The 13,623-nt window shown below is 37.0% G+C and overlaps 1 protein-coding gene across 3 annotated transcripts in view; it reads left to right on the forward strand.

Annotated features, from left to right (window-relative positions):
- LOC145681228 (transforming growth factor-beta-induced protein ig-h3-like) overlaps window positions 1–13,623 on the forward strand; it is a 211,845-nt gene that overhangs the window by 74,356 nt on the left and 123,866 nt on the right. For all 3 annotated transcript variants that reach the window (XM_081752771.1, XM_081752772.1, XM_081752774.1), the window contains exon 2: window positions 4,226–4,324. In XM_081752771.1, coding sequence (XP_081608897.1) covers window positions 4,226–4,324 — 99 coding nt within the window. The remainder of the gene's footprint in view (window positions 1–4,225; window positions 4,325–13,623) is intronic.

Here is a 13,623-nt window from a genome sequence, read left to right on the forward strand (position 1 = left end):
GATGTCAGACATCCTCCAACGGCATGATGTAACATCTAAGGGCAATACATATGTAGGATATGGATAACGTATGCTCCGTACTGATTTCTGTAGTAAACATAAGGATACCGTATATTTGTACAATATACCGCTGTCCGGACTTTTCTCAGTGTAGGATCAAACCAAGGACCCCATGCACCAGAAGTGAAAGCTTTACCACTGAGCCACCGAAGCTCTCTCTGTTGCAGTTTGTGTTGATTCCTGTTGGGAATGAATTTTGGCTGAGAACCAGGACCAAGCCCTTCCATATTCGCTGGGGCGCGGTTTGCTAACCGCTCGGTCTCTCTTCTTTTGAGTGTTTCTCACTTTCAGCCACTCTCTTTTGATAAAGATCCCTGAACGCCATTTTCTTATTCCTCTTCATCAATCAGATCATGCGCACATAAAAATCTTGAAAATAAAATCTTGAAGTTTTACGTCCCACGATTATGCTGGATTGGCTAAATAAAGGTGATGGTAATGATGAGAAATGAAGGGAACTGCGGAATGAAGTGGAAGGAAACGGGAAAACCCCGAAAAACTCACGAACACGGTGTTTGTCCACCACAAAGTTCACTTGGCACAAGCTGGGGTCGAACCAAGGACCAGAGGTGAACGCTCCACCACTGAGCCACCGCGATCGTCATCCGCACATAAGTTACAGAATCAACTTCTGGAAGTATTTCTAACCTGCCTGTGCATAAACATCATACAAATATAGAAAATAAGATATTAGCAATCCTAAAACATGATACATTCATGTGCGAATATATTAGACATTGTTCTCCTCTGCTTTACCTGCTTATACAAATTGGGTAACTGTCTACACTAACACCAAAGATTCAATAACTCCATTTGTTTTTCAACAGTTTATAGCGCAGAAAGTAAGGAAGTGGTGGGAGACACATCTATTATTTTCGCGCGTGAGTTGATTTCCTCTGGTGTAACGTGTATGTTATGCAGTTTTTGCGTTATCAATTCAGACCAGAAAATTGAGAACAGAAAACGCGAAAAATGAAATGAAAATTTTGAGTTTTACGTCCCGTGGTTATGCCGGTTAGGCTAAAGGAGACGGTGATTATGAAAAATGAATGAAATGGTGGAATGAATAAAGTGGGGGGAAACGGAAGAACCCCGAGGAAACCCACGCACACGATGTTTGATCACTACAAAGTTCACTTGGCGGGAGCAGGGTTTGAACTCGGAACACCATGCACCAGAGGTGAACGCTCTATCACTGAGTTACCGCGGCCCTTACAGAAAACGTAAGTAAAGTTTCTGAAGTCCTTTATATTAATATCACTACAGGCGCGTAATGTGTAGGAATTTAAACGGTATTTTTAAAAATAAAACACAATGGTCAATAACGAGTGTATCGATGTGTTTACATGAGTCAATGCGTTCGTAGAGAGCAGTAGAACGATGGTATGTTCATTGTGTTGTGTGGCTGCAATAACGCCGAACGTCCGGATATCAACTGAAGATATCAACAGTTCCCAGCCGTCAACATCATCTGCATGTGACCATGATCCTGTAGCCAATGATTCGTCTCAGTTTTCTCACTCTACATCCTCCAGTGGCAGCTATTTCACTGAACTCAAAAAATTAACAGATCTCTTATTGAAAGGAATAGATTAAAAAAAAAAAAAACTCCAGGTAGTGGTAGTGACTAGAAATCTGTTTAACGAACGTCCTAACGTAAAGGATCAACTTCGGAAGCGGGTGGACGAAAGAAAGGGGGTACTTATAAAAAGAGTGGCGAAGGTAAAAGTTTAAAAAACATGTCATCGCAAAGATAGCTCCTACTATTGCGTTACTTGCAAAAGGGTACTATCACGACAATACTAGCAAAACTATTGATTGGTTGCAATGTAAGGGGTGGTATCACGATACTTGTGATGACACATTGCTTCTTACTGGACACTGCTCTTCTTGTTCCAACTAATTGTGCTTTTTCCAGCGTATCTCAGTTCATTGGTTTCATGACAATATGAATAACGATAACCTGGCGCTATTGTATCCATAGTGCATGCAATCCCGCCATTTCTCTTTGTGCAACATTTTTGTGCACTACTTGTACTACACATATTTTTTCCAGGTTCTTTGCACTATGGTGTAATTAGTGAACACTAAACTACTTAATGTAACATGTATATTTCTCCGTCAAGTATTAAATGAGAAATCCTCGAGAAACTTAAGAATGGTAGTGTTATTGTAGCCAGTTACCCTATATCCGTTTTTGATATCCTTTGCCTTACCTTTTTATGCGGATATATCCATCTGTGGTACCCTTTGCTTTAGTTTTTGTACGGATATATTCGTCATTAGTATCCTTTGCTTTATTTTTTATGCCAATATATACAATACTAAAAATACAAAGGGTTTAGTAATCAAACAGATGTCATAATTAGTCATAACAAAACCAATCATAATTAGATATTTTGCCCATTCATCAGCTTCCTGGAATCTATGACTAACGATAAATAAGTTTATGAGAAATATTTGCGAGTGAAGACTTCGGTCCAGTAATTCTTGAAGTAAATAAAGGTAAACGTATATAGGTATACCCGTTAGATTTTGTTGCATTGGTTTATATTTACTTCAGACTTGCAACCCAATAATAACATACCATGTTAATAATCCAAAGTCTAATATTTATTGTTGAAAATGTATGAATTCTTAAGGAAAATAAATATTATCCCGATAGTAATATATAGAGATGGTTATCGAAATAACTGCAGTTTGCAACACGTAAAACGTATTAGGTATGACACGAGATGAGTGTGTAGCGCCTGGCTGATGGTGGAAAACTGAAATGAAATGAAATCTTTCAGTTTAACGTCCCACGATTATGCTGTGTTAGACTAAGGGAAAGGGATGATCAAAGCAAGGGAATGATGATGGAATAATTGGTGGAATAAGAGAAACGGAAGTACCCCGAGAAAGCCCACGGACAAGATGTTGTCCACCACAAACTTACATGGCCGGGGATCGAACTAGGGACCCCATGCACCAGAAGTAAGTGCTTTACCACTGAGCCACCGTGCCTTCCTGGCTGATGGTGGGTTAGTCGATCATCCGTAGTACGTTAGACGTGGTACAATTGAAGAATATGTTGAAGCGAGCAGACAGTGGCGAAACAAGATCGGAGACTTCTCTGAGTTTCAAAGAGGCTAAATTGTGATACACGGTTAATTGGTGCAAATATATCTAAGGTGCCCAGGTCTTGCGAGGAGCAGTGTCCAGGGTCACTTGCGGCCAGTTTTAGAACTCAGACTCCGGAGAAGATATCCTCCTCCTTTGCTGACGGAACTGAGTGCTACACTGAATGAAGTATAGTGCAATATTCCTGTGGAAATCATTCGTTACTCTTCATTCCACAACGAATCATGAGTATTTAGCAGATTAACGGTGATCTCGGTGTATTTATAAGGAAAGTTGCATTTTCTTCAGGTGTTTCCATTGTTTAGATCTCACAATAATTTTCTCATACTAACTTGGGTTCATCATATCTCTCATCATAGCCTAGAGTCCCCCTGGGCAAGAAGATAACTGCATTGAGTTGAGTTGAGTTGATTTTTTAGTTTAGCGTCCCGTTCAGCAGCGAGGCTATATGAGACGTGGACCTACTGATTAACGTGGAATCCGAACCACATGAGCTCCCGCCGGGAATCGAACCCGGGTCTCCCACGCCAAAGGCGCGTAGATAACTGCATTCGTCCGCTTATATCTTCTTATGTGTTGTCCTGTGATTGCACCTCATACTTCATCCTCATTAATTATATTACTATAATACTACGTTACTATCACTTAGTTTTCTATTCTCCTGATCGTATTTATTATATATGTTGTTTAGTGTTCCTCATCTATTGTTTTTAGATCTTCGTTCATCTTCTGCTTTCATAACACCTATGTATTAAATATGTATATTTTATGTTGTATATATGTATGTATGTTAATTTTCTCCACGTAATGTTAAGGAACGTAAAGTTCCTTAAGTCCATAACTGCTATGAAATGAATTAAATATAGCACTTAAACCAACCACCGACCTCAAAACCCACAATCCCCTCAAATCATTTCCCTAAAAGAGGGCGTAACCGTCTCAGTGGTAACTAGCAATGTAAAAAATATTTAGATAAACATATTTTTATGGAGTTGTTATTTCAATTTCAGAACTTAATTTTTCTTGCTTCTTCTCGTTCCAGGCCAAATGCTTGCGTAGTTGAAGAAATCCCTGGAGGTAAATGGAGGCTATGGACTGAATGTAAATATTGGCTTGAAAGGAAGATATGTGGCCAGAAAACGTAAGTTTCTCTCTTTTAGTTTTCAGAATTTAGGAAAAGACGTTTCAGTCAAGATGACCCTATGATACAGAGAAAATGGGTTGCACAGAAAAATAGTATCATATACCCAGTGTACGATAAGTCAAGTTCACTCTTAGTTTCCCTTGATAGAATTAACCTTAGAAATTCTATCTGTGTGTACGACTGCCAAGTGTAAATTCTAAGTCATGCTTCGAGTTCAGACGTATAAACCTGTCATGCTCACAATATCATAACAGTTATTTTGATTCATTATAACACAATCTTTGCGGAAAATTTTAGCATTTATGTTTATTGAAAAATTGCAGCGTTAAATAATACCTTGCCAAATTCTCGGTTACTAGCAACTGAGCACTACTTGGTAAAATTAACTTTGCTAATTTAACGGAGTGGATGACAAAATAGCTTTTAACCTATTACGCGAGAATAGTGGAAATTACGCGCTGTGATGGGGGGCGCTGTTGAGAGAGGGGCGCAACAAAAAGACTTGCCCCCTCCTATATTCGAAATGTTGTTACGCGGCTGATATCAATTGCTCTGTAAATACACTAAAACGGTGTCTTCTTCCTGAGTTTTTATTTATTGCAGAGTCATGGATTTTATTCTACTTTATTGCTGTTTACTACACTGAAATCTTTTAAACAAATTAGACCACTTGTAGAACGCCTTACTTAGTTCTCAAGCAAGTAATTCTTAATGCATTGTTGGTTGTCTAGCGTTGAAGGATGTGGAAAATAGAAGTGTGAATGCACTCTTGTTGGCGGTAATACAACATTCTTACAGATTAATTAAGACGTGTTAGAATAAATTCCAAAGTAAAGTTGCTGCGGTGGCTCTGTGGTACAGCGTTCAATTCTGGTGCATGGGGACATTAGTTCGATCCTGGCTTGAGCCAAGTGAACTTTGAGGTGGACAAACACAGTGTGCATGCGTTTTCTTGGCGTTCTCCTGTGTCCTCCCACTTTCTTCATTCTACCACTTCTATTCGTCTTTTGGGCGCGGTGGCTCAGTGGTAGAGCGTTCACCTCCGGTGCTTGGGTCCCTGGTTCGATCCCAGCTCGCGACGTGTGGACTTTGTGGTGGACAAACACGGTGCTCGTGGGTTTTCTCGTGGTTCTTCCGTTTCCTCCCACTTTCTTCATTCCACCATTTCCCTCATTTATCATTATCACCGTCTCCTTTAGCCTAACCGGCATAAGCGTGGGACGTTAAACTTAAAAGTTTCATTTTCGCAAAGTAAAGTCCGAGCAGGAAAATTCTTGATTATCATCTTTCATGTCAAGAATGCCCTGAAAGAAGGAAATGCGTTTTCACCATTGTTATTCAACTTTGTTCTGGAGTACGCTATAAGGAAAATCAGAGATAGTAACCAGGGCCTAGGGGTGAATTGTATTCACTAGGTAATGGCGTACGTTGATAATGTAAGTTTGATAGTTGATGATAGAAGAACAATAGTAAGAAATACAGATGTTGTATTACACGCTTGCAGGTACAAGGACTTAGAATTTACGATTTCGGATAACGAGGGTTTAGGTTAGTAAATTAAACACATGGATGTTCTCCGGAATCATAGTACTGCAAATTATAGATGCGCTAAAATATTAAATAATACTTTCGACAAAGTGGATACTTTCAAATATCTAGGATCAGTATCGACAGACATAAACCATATGCACCAAGAAATTAAATGTCGACTGAAAGCAGGTAATTTGTGTTATTATTCAGTTCAAAATCATTCGTAATCGCGAATTATGTAGAGAAATTTGAAGCTTAAAATATATAAAACGATAATTATGCCTATTGTGTTGTATGGTTGCGAAACATGTTCGCTTACTTTAACAGGACGGCTATTTGAAGCGATCGCAACGCGGTTTTATTGCTCATGTGTACGCTTGGAATACGCTGACCATGTATTTAAATGTGGATGGCTAATCACAAACGCGAAAACAATAAAAACGCGGATAAAACGTCAGCTCGAGCGTATTTGGTGCGTTTCGGAACAATAGACCGCTTGCTGTTGAAAAGTCAAAAGGAAGGAAAAAAAAGGAAAGACATGTTGCCAGGCAAGGGGATTTTGGCAAGAAACAGCTAGTTTGAAGATGCTTTGTGCAAAGTACTGGAAGTCTGCCAGGACCTAAAATTCAACGAAATCACAGCTCCACACTGGTAAAAATTTTATATAGTATAGAAAAACTACTTTAGTCAGCATTTGTTTTGACATATAATCAGTGTTCTGTCCAGTACATCATGTTACCTGCGACCAAAAATTATTATTATTATTATTATTATTATTATTATTATTATTATTATTATTATTATTATTATTATTATTATTATTATTATTATTTAGGAAAATTTTGGCATCTAGAGCAAACAAAAGACACATTAGGATACATATTTTATTGTATTGTATTAAACCAAAAAATACAGAAAACAAACCGGTAAGAAAAATAGTCACACTGGAGGAAAAAAGTAACTTTTTCTTACATAAGAATTTCACCGTCATTTTTCCGTCTCAGTCTGTTTTCTGCCGAGGCAAATACACTGTTATACCAGGGCTGTTCCTTTGACTTCCTACCAACTTCAAAACGCCTTTCCTTTCTGGCCAGTCATTTCATAACATCAGGGGTTGGGCTAAAATCTTCCAACGGACCTTTATTTATATTAACGTGAAGGTAATTTTTTACAGTAGTGGGAGCCAAAGACAGTCTGTTATCTGTTTTCAATATGTCGTAGTCACTTATGTCTTTCAACATCGAAAGAAGATGGTTTCGAAGCAACAGCTCGGGCTAGACTTTTTGACAGAGCACGAAATGACTTGATTTCCACAGATTTTCATGAGAAGGCTTTTAGCGTCCAGACCTTTCAACATACTGCACGATGATGCCTCTCTATATTGCATTGCGAACTGCAAAAGATCTGTATCAGGACAAATAACTTTGTGGCATTATCTTCGGGCATCATCAGTTACATCCTCTTGCAAAACACACAAAGGCTCCAAAGCAACAATACTGTCTTCTTACAGCAAACGCTGACTAACAAAGTTAATTATGGAATCCAGGACTTCGTAGCGTACTACAGTAGAAATCTCTTTTGTCCCTCACATATTTGTTATGGGATTTATTGCGACGATGTGTTACGATGATGTTGAATACCATGTAGTGAATACTGTATTTCTCGGTTGACGTTCTCTTGCACACGTTTGTTTAAAAACGTTTCTTCCCACCCGCCTAACAGATGTTTCTCTTTCATAATCTCCAATTGTGCTACAGTTCTATTTTTATTTGTTATTATGTCCAAAAGAAACATTTCATCACTCTCAAACTTGTGCTGGCAGTTCTTGAAAACATATAGAGCGTCTGTCACAAGACACAGAAGATGAAGGCGATCTACTTCTATATATTTACACAGATGACCATTGGCATAATTACATACATGGCTTTGTTTGTAATTAAAGGCAGCTTGGATACCAATTTTTTTAGGAGAGTAGTGAGCATACTGAATGAAAATTCTGTCCACCTGGTGTCAAAATATTCTGGGTAGTGCAAAACTTCTAACTTATTTTCTGAAGCTACTATCGTTAAACTTTTTGTTCGCTGCTCTGAAGAGTGATAGAAAGCATACAGTCCAGATGCTGCTTGTATGACAGATGAAACTTCTTGGACATTCTTGGTGACATCTTTCCATGCTAAATTAATGCGATGGGTAGCACATCAAATTGCGTTAATACGTGAAACGAATAAAAATACTCCGAGTTGGTGAAGTAGTTCTCCACTGACAAGACGATGTACTCTTTTACCCAACATGCCCAACTTGGTCCAAATTTACTGCGTTATAGGCTACTGCCTACCGTACCTGTTCATACTGCTGACTGTGAGCGCGATTTCTCAAAACCGGGTAATATTTGGTCAGTAATGGGTGCCCACATTAAGAAATTCCTGGAATGACCCCTGTATAATTTTACTGAGGCTTTGAATTCCAATATTCCATATAAAAATAAATAGACCTAATGTCCAATGCCCAGCGACATGGAAAATTGAATACCCTATGCTGCTTGTAGGCACAAAGTACCGGTAAATCAACTAGACGAGAACCATGTGTTAGGTGTCGTGCCTGCAGGCATAAAGACGAACTAAAGGAACATTGGCTTACCTTTTGTTTCTTTATTTCCTTCCTCTGTTCCATTTCCGTTATTGTTTCTAAAGTAATGAAATTACTTTGCCAAAGACAATAATGCAGCATCGTCACCAAACAGCGAACACTAATCTATAGAGAAAAGAATTAACCCGGGGCGGCTAGCGAGATTTTTTCCCCATGAAACTTACGAACGGATAATATTTTCTGGGTTATGATTGGTTGTTGAGAGTCTACCTTGCTTCGGCTAAATTTTTGGCGATTATTGATGTATGTTATCTCTGGTAGTACATATTATTTCTATAACGGATTCAAAGGATCGTGTAATTTTTATCTACTAAAAACACATTTCATTATATCGGAAAAGTGAAATGTCCTATTGAAACAACAGATAAACGTGCAGTTAGTTGCATATTTTAAAACTATGAATGCAACCGAAATCGTTTGAAAACTAAATATAGTTAAAAAGTTCCTTCACCTCAAAATTGGCAATGGTTTTCCCTGCCATCTAGGAGACACATACACGTATTAACTCTGGCTTAATGTCATATACTGGCAGTTATAAGGAATTGAGTAATCCATTGCACAATGAATGTATTGAATCAGTAAGACTTAGTTTGACACACTAAACACATTTAAATGCATAATCCGAGAAAAGTAAGGTACTCACATTAATACCACTCCACACTTTAAGAATTATAGTTCCACACTCCTTTCCTACAGTTCCACAAAGTGTGGAGTACTCCACTCAATTTTAGGCCCTTAGGTCTGCTATTATAGACCTGGACTTGGCAAAAAAGAAGTGGAAACCCTGATTGGCTCACAGTATGATCAGTGATGGGTAAATTCCCGGGAAGATATTTTTCGGGAAGATTCCCAAAATGGGAATTTATCCGGGAATTTATGTTCAATCAGAAAGAAAATTGCCTTCTATTAATATAGTATGATTTCAAAGTTGAATTAATTTTTATATCACAGCATATGATTACTGTAGTCCACAGAGGATTCTTTAAAATGTATATTCTGAACGGCACTATGTTACTTTATTAACACTTTATTATATTTGGAGAGTACGCATAAATGTATATTTATGTACAATATGTTTTATCAATTAAATGTCTGAAAAATTATATAGTAACAATTTATATTTACATGTAAGTGGATTTGCTCAACTTGACTCTATTACTGATATTATAAACACTTTAAATTTATAAATGTTATAAAACAATTAGATTGGGTAAATGCTAGAAGATACATGTCTCACCAATTTATCAACATTTGCGCATACATATTTATGTTCACAAAATTTGCAAGATGCTTACTTATCTTTATATTTTAGCCCATAACATTGCCATACACGACCTTTCATTCTACCTATTTCTCGAAATTCCATACGTTAATTCACATGTAAGAGAAGTCCGAATACCTCTTCAGAAATTCGAGTCAGAGAGAGGAGACAGACCGACGTCTATTACTAATGGTGGTTCAGGGTTTATTAATAATACCTCATCTGTATTTCTACATAATTGTAAATTACTTTACAAAATGGTTCCTTTTCAACATTTGTAAATTAGTGATTCTCACATAAATCACTTCCACTTACCTCTCGGTTTTGTATAAATCCCCTACTGCCCTAAAAAAATGTGTTCGATACTTTCTTGACTACTTGAAGATCACTATCAACTCATTTCTTCCGTAAATCATCCTACTTTTTGCTAGTTTTGGCCCCTCAATAGTAAACGATTACCTTACTTTTTAGTGCAAATGGAAATGGAACTTAAAAAATGATGTTATTAGTTATATAAAGAACCGTCAAATAATTTAAAATTTTTTAATCTCCAAATTCTTTAAAACCTAGAAGTAAATCATAATATATTAAAATAAAGTAATTAGTCATATGGTTCTTATAATTTGGAAGATAAAGTAAAGAAATGGAAATTAATTCCTTCCGGGGAATTTATAGGCCAGAGACAAAACCCGGGAATATTCCCATTTTTTAAATTCCTTCCCGCCGGGAATATTCCCACTGCCCATCACTAAGTATGATTTATAACTCTGGCAAAAGTAAAGTTACCAAATAGCCACCTTGGTCGCGTTCGCTCTAGGGGGTAACGCTTCGAAAACTCATTCTCAAATAGCCACAGACTAAGGGAAGAACGAAGACTGGAAGTATTTAATAAAATCTTGCGACGAATATTCTGCGACACGAGAAATAGGAATAGGATCATCAAGTCTAGGAGGTTGAGGTGGATAGATCTTGTAGCCAGAATGGAAGAAGAGAGAAACGCTTTCAAAGTTTTAACTGGAAATCCAACTGGAAAAACAACCAATACGATTACCTAGGCTCAGATTTGGGAACAATATTAGGCTCAATATCATAGAAATAGAAATACAAAGAAGAAACTGGATCCAGTTGACTTACGACATAACTCAATGGAGAGTTTTCGTGAAAGTGGCACTGAACCTCCAGATTTCGTAGACTATAGAGTTAGTTAGTTAATATTAATGATATAATCCATACATCAAGACGAAGATTCATAAGAACCATAGTACGTATATGGAAACTATAAAAGATGCAGCAAGTGACCTAGAGTGATGGAAAAAATTGTATTTATTTGTACTGACTAAGATAGGAATCGGGTCTCACTAGCTCTTAATTTGAAGTAACTTTCTATTTACCTCACGATTTTGACATAAATTTAGTTGGAGCCTACAAGGATTTTGTTCTAGTAATCTCACTCAATTTTCACAGACCAGAGACGCGCATGATTTAAAAAAGAAAAAAGTTTGAAATCTACCAATTGGACAATGTTTGGGATGAAACTAAGGATCGGACTCGGAAGAAACTTACGTATGTGTCAATCGTTGAAAGTTGATATCAGTGGCGTATTTACGATTTTGTTTCGGGGGTCTTTGCTAATTTTCGGGGAAGCTTTGACTGAAAATGTGAAAATTCTGCAAGATATTTCATGTACTTTACTACACTAGCGGATCCAGAAGAATCGTTTGGAGGGGGCGGTTTGCTTCCTGGAAGATAAACGTATCCTCAAAGTGGCCAGAATTGTAATTTGCAAGAATAGGACTGATATGAATCCGGAGCTGGAGGGGTGTGGTGTAAACCTGATTCTCAGATTCTATTTTGGGACCTAAATTTGAAACTTTTTTGAAAATAATTATTGAGAATAATTACGGGCAAAAACCACAACGGGCGGAAACCACACAACGGCCTTAGTCACTTTGCAGTCCATCTTTGTGAAAGTGACAGCACAAACTGAAATCTGCATCCTTTCCTTTTCCTGGCAAATCTGTCGATGACACGATCGTAATCTACCGGTACGTTTATATCTCGGTGAGTATATAGTAGTGTCAGACCACTAACCTAGTAAGTCGGTCTTCATATATCGGGGATTATAGCCGTGTCTTAAACCTTTTTAGTGTTGAAAATGTTTTTTCGACTGATGATCTATATAGGGTATTTTGTCCGAATGGTATGAGTAGGCTAAAAAAAAATTAAATTAAATAAATAAATAAAAATAAAGACCAGATTAGGAACAGGGGGTTGGAAATTGTCTCTATTAGGTAATTTCTTAAATACAGCTTTTAGAAACATAGTATAATTATAGCTATGCTTACAACAATAATAAAATTATATTATACTAGTCTCGCCTCGGTGGGGCTTCGTCCCGCAGATCCCCAATTTGCTCGGCATATGACCTCGCACAATATAGCAAATGCTCTACGTGCTACTGAAACATAATATTTCGCGTTCTTCCTTCTGTTTTTCATATAGAATTTTTATTGATCTTAAAACTCTGTCATGAAATTCAAACATCTCGCAAGGCATTTTAGTAAACCACCTTTTCCTTCCTTTCTGCGTTAAGTGGCAAAAGGAAAATGCTCAAATGCATGTTTGATTTTATTTTAAGTGAAAAATCAAAGTACCAACTTTCATGTTTCTAACCGTAAGGGACCCGAGATATGGACATCTGTTAATAATAATAATAATAATAATAATAATAATAATAATAATAATAATAATAATAATAATAATAATAATAATAATAATAATAATAATAATAATTCTCACTCCTTTTTTTCCTTCTAGGTAAAATATCAAAAACGCTGAAATACGTATTGAATTATTTTAAGTGAGAAGTCCATATACCAAATTCCATGTTTCTAACCTTCAAAGATTCTTAGATATTGATAACTTATTATAATAGCAATCCCCGCCCCTTTTACTTTCCACTTCTTTATTCCTTATTTTACTAAAGTATCAAAAAACGCTGAAACGCGTGTCAAGTTATTTTAAATGATAAATCCAAATACCAAATTTCAAGTCTCTAACCTTAAGGGATTCGGAGAGATGACCATCTTATTAAAATAATTTCCAACCCATTTCCCCTTTTTTTCTTCGAATTAAAAAAAAAATCCTTTCTTAGTGATTCCCTACGTAAAATTGTATCTACTGTCCGAATTTCAAGTTTCTAGCCTAAGCGGTTTGGCCTGTGCGAAGATCAGTTATTCACTCGGGACTTCGTCTTTTATATATGAATTACAATAACGAAGATCAGTTATTTCCCAAGAAAAGATGAAATGCCATTGAAAGTCACAACAAATTCCTGGTCCCTTCCTAATATTTCCGTGTTGAACCCCAAAAGTCACTTCCATCTTTGTTGATCTAACAGCTAGCGAACGTACCTTTGATCTTTGATGCATGAGGTTCTGTGGTTTGATTCCCGGTGAGTGAGTATCGAACGCACTACAGTGGTTCAGATCCAACTTTAAACTCTAGTTTTCGTTATGTAAAGCATCGCTTTTGACTAAAGACGTAAATACATATCAATCAATCAACCAACCGAAAAGTCTCAGATTCAGCGAGCTTTTCGTTAAGGAGCGCTAAAGATTCTATTCAAAATAAAGGTAATGGAAATTTTCGATATCCGAATTCCATTTCTATATCCTCTTTCTAAAACACAATTTTAAAATATACCTCTTACTGTTCTTCTTACAGCTGTTCGTCCAACTAATGAATCACATTCTCCCTCATTTGGAGCTCAAGGAACTAGGGACAGAAGTATTCATAATTCAAATACGTCTGTATTAAGTACGTACTATAAGTACCACACATTTTGATTAGACTCTGG

The sequence above is a fragment of the Thermobia domestica genome, chromosome 3 (assembly GCF_964235325.1).
Source record: "Thermobia domestica chromosome 3, izTheDome1.hap1.1, whole genome shotgun sequence".
NCBI lineage: Eukaryota > Metazoa > Arthropoda > Insecta > Zygentoma > Lepismatidae > Thermobia > Thermobia domestica.